A 6,938-nucleotide genomic window follows, 5' to 3' on the forward strand; every position below is an offset into this window, starting at 1 on the left:
CAAACCAGCAGGTTGGGTACCCACTCGCAAAAAATTAAATACATAAGCGTTTTTGCTGGGAAAATGAAAATGCTAACATCTAACAATCTGTCCAGCTGTGAATAGATTTTGACCATAAGTTCTCTAGCTACATGCAATGGCTAAACTTTAAAGATTAGTAAAGTGATGTAAATTTTTCTTTTTAAAGTTCAGTCAGCCGCTTTGTCCAAGCAAGTTTCCTGAGCAAAAACAGAAAACTGATCCAATGCTCTCTCCATATAAATTTCAAATAAATCATCTCAGATTACACGAAGGAATTTCATCTTATCACCTGACTCCTCCATGTCAGCATGACATTTTGAAACTTGCTGTATAGCTAACCTTACCATACCATCTCTATCATGGGGTAGACAAATGTGGACTGAAGAGGGCTGTTAAAAAATAAAGTTGTCCCAAGCACTGGTCAGGCTATAGTTTTGATAGCATTTTTTATGTGGCAAACCACGATCTGGTGCATTAGTAAAGCAACTGCTTTCCATTATTCCTTCGTGACTCAATGAGTCAGGCCTTTTTCCATCATTAGCATTTACAAGATAATAACTCCAGATCTTTAGAAAACACTTAAAAACAAAGACCACGATAGGTGTTTTTAATTTTAAAGAATTTTAATACAAACTTAATATAAACTATTTCAGTCCCTCTTAACATGTAAGACACTGACTCAAAATACTTTTATACCGTTTTTTTCAAGTATTGCACAATATAGGTACAAAATTAATATTTACGATTACATTTTTCTTCCGTAATATATAGCAAAAATCTTTAAACTTTTAACAGAAAATACATTTTTTTGAAAAAGCAAATATTCGTACATTTTAATTCCACCACTAAAGGAATATCCTGTACACAATTTTTAGAATAGTTGATGTCTTTAAGATGGATATTTTACAATTTCAGTAAAAAAAATACAACATGAAGCTGCTGCTGTCACAGATCACTGTAGTAAAAAGATATAAATGCAATACCATGTCGTAGAAACAATATATATATCCTCTGATATTTTACAAACTTTGTACTAAATTAAATTATACAATTAGAAAAGACCAATAAACCCACTTATTAGTGCCAATTTTTATAAAAAAAAATCAGCCATGTCCTTGCTATATCTTAAATACTGTAAGAGGCCATATCTGAGAGTATACTTTAAAATATACAGTCAGTATAAAATAACTTTGTGCTTGGTTGGCAAATGAAAAATGATGCATGTTTTATTATTATTTTTTTAACCAAGCTTGAATGTATCCTTACTATAAGCTTAAAAAAAAAAATTCTCAAGGAGGTGAAAAAAAAAATCCCCCTTGGGCCCGTGCATTTTAACTTGTACGATACATTTTTTTTTTTTTTTTTTAGTTAGCCATAACAGGCTGGAATTGCTGGTTAGAATACTGCATGTTATTTAAGCTAAAATTCAAGCCATCTACAAAAGACTTCTCATTGAGGCCTCCATAAGCCGCAAACACATCAAAGGCATTACTGTACTGGAGAGGACTGAGGTTAAGGGGGCTGTCACCTGGGAACATTCCATTGGTACTACTACCTTGACCCTGCATATTAGGAAAAATAAATTCCTTGGCATTAGGAGAAAGAGCAGAGGTTTTCTGCTGTTGTTGCTGCTGTGGTGGTGGTGGTGGCGGTGGCGGCTGGGCTGGCTGCTGCTGTTGCTGTGGCTGCTGCTGGCTACCCAAGCCAAGCCCATACAGAGAGTGCACTGAGGAAGAGATGGCTTTCTGCTTCAAGAGGTCATTCACATTCAAGCCGAGGTTGATAGGAGAAGTACGTGCAACCTTGTTGCTACGGCCACTATTCTTCATTTTGGTAGAGCCGAACTTGGTGGCAGCAAAAGTGGCAGTGGTAAAGGTTAAAGGCTGAGTGGACCGGGGCATGAAGGTAGGGCTTACAGCAGCAGAGTGACCAAAAGGAGGCGATGGAGAGCTGGACACTGATGAGGCTGGGTCACTTATGGGCATAAAAACCTGGGCCTCTGGGTTAAAGCTGTTTTTGATCTCCTTATCCAACTCACATCCATTTTCATTATTATCATCCACGTAAAGCACCTTCACTGGTCCCTTTTCACCAATTTGGTAAGAAACCTCAAATGGGTCGATCCAAACACTAAGATCCTGTGGCAGATTGCCACGAACATCTTCAATGTCCAAACCACTCTCTTTGGATGCTTGTTCAATCACTGGGTCCACTTTCTCCCCTATGTGTATACATCTAAACCCCGATCCTTTGTATGGCTTTTCAGGATACCAGTGCCCTTCATATTTCTTCTTAAGAAGTCTTTCAAGTTCTTCACCAAAAATGTTGACACGTCTCCTGGGAAGCTTATTGTACAAATACGAAATAATAAAATTTAGTGCTACTTGGATTTCAAGCTGCATAGCTGCTACGCCACAAAATTAGGTTTCAACTCCCCCACCAAAAAAAAAAAAAATGTTCAGTTTGTGGCAGAGAAACAAATTTTCATTCAAAGTGCTGGTATTAGTAGATTATCCTTCACCTTGAGTGATCTTGCTCCTTAAAACAAAAGCAAACATATCCAAATAAGATAAATGTAATATAAGTCCCATGACCTACCCCCCTTCAAAGTAATTTCACCTTTCAAAATGTCTAATATCCTGTGTTAGTCTGCTAAGGATAAAAGAAAAAGAAAATGTCTACTAGGACAGAAAGCCTGAAAACTGTTACTAGCACAAAATAAATATAAAATAGAAAATTGTTTATTAAAGTTTAAAATCACACAGGAAAATGTAGATTTACAAATGAAATAATGCTTTTAAAAACCTGTTTCTGAATAGAGTTCTAAGAAGAAAAATCTCTAGAACATCTATTCTTCTCCCCTCAATTCTCACAAGAATATTTATTGTGCTTAGCATCCTCCCCCCACCCCCATATATATAAATGTCACTTTTAGGTAGTAATTTTTATTGTTATTCACCAACTTAGAAGTGAATCCACGTTTTAGTTTACTTTAGATATATACTGTTTAAATCTGCTCTGTCATTGACATTTAAAAATTTGGTAAGTTAGGAAAATCATTTTAATTTCCATAGTACATGATGCTAAAATTAAAGACACTGAGTACTAAATGTATTTCATCCTAGTAAATAATTATGAACCAAATTATTCTATATAGTTTCGGCCTTAAGTATACTAAAAGCATACAATATAACAAAATTCAGCTTCTCTGGACCTTTTGTTTTCAACGTGTATTTTTCTAAATCTGAAAATATCTATTCGGCAGCAAGTATAACAAAAGCAACGACACAAATTAAAACTATTGATTATTCTGTTTAAGGCCAGGGTTTGAGTTTTAGTCTGATTTTAAAAAACCTCCGTCCGTCCCTCCCTCCCTCCCTCCCTCTCACGGTAACAGCCGGAGAGGCGAGTATGGTTAAGGTCGACCTTTAAACGTTTGCTGGATCAGCACTGGGTGGGGATAAGAAAAGATCAAGGGCAAACAGAAGATATTTGCGAAAGGGATCTATTTGCACACTGAAGTTGATTTAAAAGGACGTTTAAAAATCAAGTTGGTCTTGATTCGTCTATTTTCCATATTCGTGGTGACAAAGGGAAAAAGAATCTCTGGCTGCCCCCAAACTACAAACACTTTCCAAGTCAAAAGCCTGAGTGCCGGCAGAGGCAGCTGATTAAGCCCAATTGCTTGAAGGTGCAGCCGAGCGAAATTCAGGCTCGGTGGAAGGTAGTTACAAAGCAACGCCTTAAGACAGGCAGGAGTGTGAAGAATTACATAAACAGCCAGTTAGATCTCATTAGATTTCTGCTCACAGCCCTCGGAGCCCCAGCGCTACAGCAGCAGCAGCAGCAGCAGCAGCAAGAGGAGGTGGAGGTGGAGGAGGAAGAGAGTACGAGCCTCCTCGGAGGCGGAGGAGGAGGAGGAAGGCCCGGGAAATGGAAGAGCAAAAACCTCTCCCGGCTGAGCACCCAGCACCGAGCAGGTCGGGGCGCCGGGTCAGCCGCTCCCCTCCCCCGCCGTAACCCGACCCGCCGCTCCCCGCCCCGTGGCCCCCGCCCCGGGCTCCTGGGACCCGGCCAGAGCCTGGGGGAGCACCGGTTCCCCGGCACCATGTTCAGCCTCGCGGCCACCGGCCCCTCGAACCCCAGCGTTCCACCGCGAGCTCGAAGCTCCTCCGGGCGCCCCAACCCCCCAGTTCCCGTCAGCTCGCCCCGGGCCGCCAGTCCCCGGTCAACTGCCCAGGACGAGCCCGACGCGCCGGCGGCCCCTCGGAGCCGCTCCCCTCGGGTCCCGGCGCTGCCCCCTCGGCCGCCCAGGGCCGCCACCCCACCGCCCCCGAGCTCCCGAGGGCCCAGGGCTCGACGCCGCTGCAGCCTCTCCTCCGCCGCCTGGGCCCGGGGCTCCGGTCTCCTCGCCGACCCCGCCCGGCGCCCCGAGATACTTACGGGCTGCTTCGGGGCGGCTTGGACCACACACCCGCGGCTGGGCGGGGGCGCGAGAGGGTCGGGAGCGGCGAGCTCGCCGAGTGCAGGACGTCGCCGCTGCGGGGCTGAGGACAGAGGCCTCGAGCGGGCCTCGGGAGGTCGCCGTTGGTGGCTTGGGGTGGCGGGCACGGGGGTCAGACGAGCGCGCTCACTTCTCCACACAACCCGGTGCCCGGCCCAGCGTCCCCTCGGTGCGCCCGCTCCACCCCGGGCCAGAGCTTCGCTCCTTCTGCCGCGGCGCGCGCCCCGCCTCTCGCTTTATGGCCTCCTCCCCGCCCCCATCCCCTCCGTCGGGGTGCGCGCGCCCGCCCCGCGTCACACAGCTCCGGCGGCGCAGCCATTCCCCGCGCTCCCCGCCCCGCACCCCGGTCCCCCGCCGGCCGGCTCCGCCCCTGCCCTGCCCCCCGACGCCATTGGCCAAGTCCCGCCTGCCCCTCTCCGGACGCGCGGTGGACGCAGGGGTGGGGAAGCCGCACCCTCCGGGCTCCAGGAGGGGCCAATGAGCCGACGATCGGAGCACGGGGGACGGAATGAAGAGAACGTCTGGAAAGGGACTGTGGGGGCAGACGTGCCAATGAGAGAGAAAGGGGTGGGGTAGGGCGGCCGACGCCCGGTTTAGGCGGAGAGCGCCGGGCAGAGGGGGAGGGGGACGAAGCCGGTGGCAAAGCGGCTCGGGAGAACCGGGGCTGGAGGAGCGTCAAGGGTACCCGGAAAGTGCCCTCTCCGCGGGGGTCTGCGGCCAAGGAGGATCCTGCTAGTGGAAATCTACCAAATCGGCCTCCAGCCCACCCCAGGGGCGGGGTAGAGAAAAGGCAAACTGTGACTGGGACTTGTGCACCCGATTCATTGAATATTAATCACCCCAAGGCCTAGGCCAACCGCCACCCAGAGAGTGGCAGCTGCAGAACCCAAAGCCGTGGAGCCGGGCTGGGGGTGGGAAAGGGAGGCCGCCACAGCGCCCGCCCCGCCGGCGGTTGAACTGCAGCCTCAGGCCTCCTGGTGCGACCCCCGGCTGCGACTCGGATCCGTTTATTCCAAATGTCCCAGCCCACGCCGTGCTCGGAGTGTGGCGACACGAGGCGAAACTGCGTATGTATCTGTGTCCATGTCTACACACACACGCATGTGTGCATTTCTAGGGCTTGCTGGATCGCAGGTGCACAGAATAAACGCGGTGCCTGCTTGTAAAGCGCATTTAAGATCATTCTCGGCTTAAATATGTGCGGGTACCTAGGGAGTGGGGTAAGAGAGGGACTCGTAGCGGGGGGCGGGTAAGTGCCTTTTTCACAACCTGCCCCAGAGAACTACACGAAATTACATCGGGAGTGGAATCGAGCGTCCCTCTCAGCTAAAAATATTACTCACAGGTAGCAACGACGCCTGATTGGCCGCGCTGGTCCCTTCGCAACCAGGCGATTGGCTGCCTGGTATCCAGGAGACCGACGTCAAACTCGGACTGGGAAAGGGGGAAAGTCTGGGGGGAGCGAAGGAGGGGAGGGGGAGAAAGAAGCCATGAATGAAACGCCCATCGCCTGGCCTTCCCCCTTTCCCCTTTCCCCTTTCCCCTCTCCTCTCCATTCTTGGAGCACTTCCTGGAAAAACACCAGTTGGGGCGCCGCCTTCCCCTCCAAACGATGGGGCCTGCACGCTCAACCTGCTATAAGGAAGTTAAACCGCAGCTCACCAAGGAGTACGGTGTCTACGGGGCGGGCCCGTGTAGACCAGCTGTGCTCCTCCGGCACAAACCCGCCGTACGTGTCAGGCCTAGAAGCTTTTGGCTTTATGGACACAAAATCTGGTTGGAACCGCCTTCTCCTCCCTGACTCTCCCGCCTCTCTTTTTTAGAAGGAACCGTATTGAGAAAGGGTATTTCTGAAGGCTCAATGCCTAGGAGAAGGGGTGGGAAGATGGGTTTGTGGAATGGGCTGAGGGTGGGGAGTGGTCAGGTGACTGATTTGATGTTTATTGTACAGATTCCTAAAACATAGTTTTACTAAGTGACTCCTTAAATTCTGATTAATGTGATTTTTTTTTTTTTTTTTTTTAGTGTTTGGGTTTTTAGTTGCAAACAAGAGTGGATTTGAACTGTGATCAAAGTATGGCAAAACTGTGAAAGTATTTAAATTAAAATGTCCCTCCCTCTGCATTGAAATGTCATCAAAACGTCAAATATAAATGATTTGTTCAGTTTTCTTTTTTTATGTGTTTGTTTTTGGTTTTCTGTAATGACAATTCCATCTGTAATAAAAGTGAGTTATTTTTAATTTTCTAATTAAGCACAGAAATTTCAAGAAACTAGATAGGATATCCTTGGAATGCCTTACCAAAAGAAACACTTCATTTTTCACATGTTCTAGAAGCACAACTTCTCTTACCATTAGGCAAATAATGGTACTGTACCAAACATCTAGAACTGCGGGACCGTGTGTCTTGAT

At 47.7% G+C, this 6,938-nt stretch overlaps 1 protein-coding gene and 1 long non-coding RNA gene across 2 annotated transcripts; one reads left to right on the forward strand and one right to left on the reverse strand.

Moving 5' to 3' along the window:
* Nucleotides 1-625: 625 nt before the first annotated feature.
* LOC116463563 (protein Tob1) lies at nucleotides 626-4,751 on the reverse strand. Its single transcript, XM_032146726.2, has 2 exons — nucleotides 4,465-4,751; nucleotides 626-2,559 (listed from the first exon to the last, which is right to left on the reverse strand). The coding sequence occupies exon 2, from the start codon at nucleotides 2,421-2,423 to the stop codon at nucleotides 1,386-1,388; it is 1,038 nt and encodes a 345-aa protein (XP_032002617.1). The 5' UTR covers nucleotides 2,424-2,559; nucleotides 4,465-4,751; the 3' UTR covers nucleotides 626-1,385.
* Nucleotides 4,752-6,059: 1,308 nt separating this feature from the next.
* On the forward strand, nucleotides 6,060-6,696 carry LOC116463566 (uncharacterized). Its single transcript, XR_009212084.1, has 2 exons — nucleotides 6,060-6,254; nucleotides 6,551-6,696. It is a non-coding gene; the product is annotated as an uncharacterized LOC116463566 (long non-coding RNA).
* Nucleotides 6,697-6,938: the final 242 nt, after the last annotated feature.

Source organism: Hylobates moloch, unplaced genomic scaffold (assembly GCF_009828535.3).
Source record: "Hylobates moloch isolate HMO894 unplaced genomic scaffold, HMol_V3 SCAFFOLD_42, whole genome shotgun sequence".
Taxonomy (NCBI): domain Eukaryota; kingdom Metazoa; phylum Chordata; class Mammalia; order Primates; family Hylobatidae; genus Hylobates; species Hylobates moloch.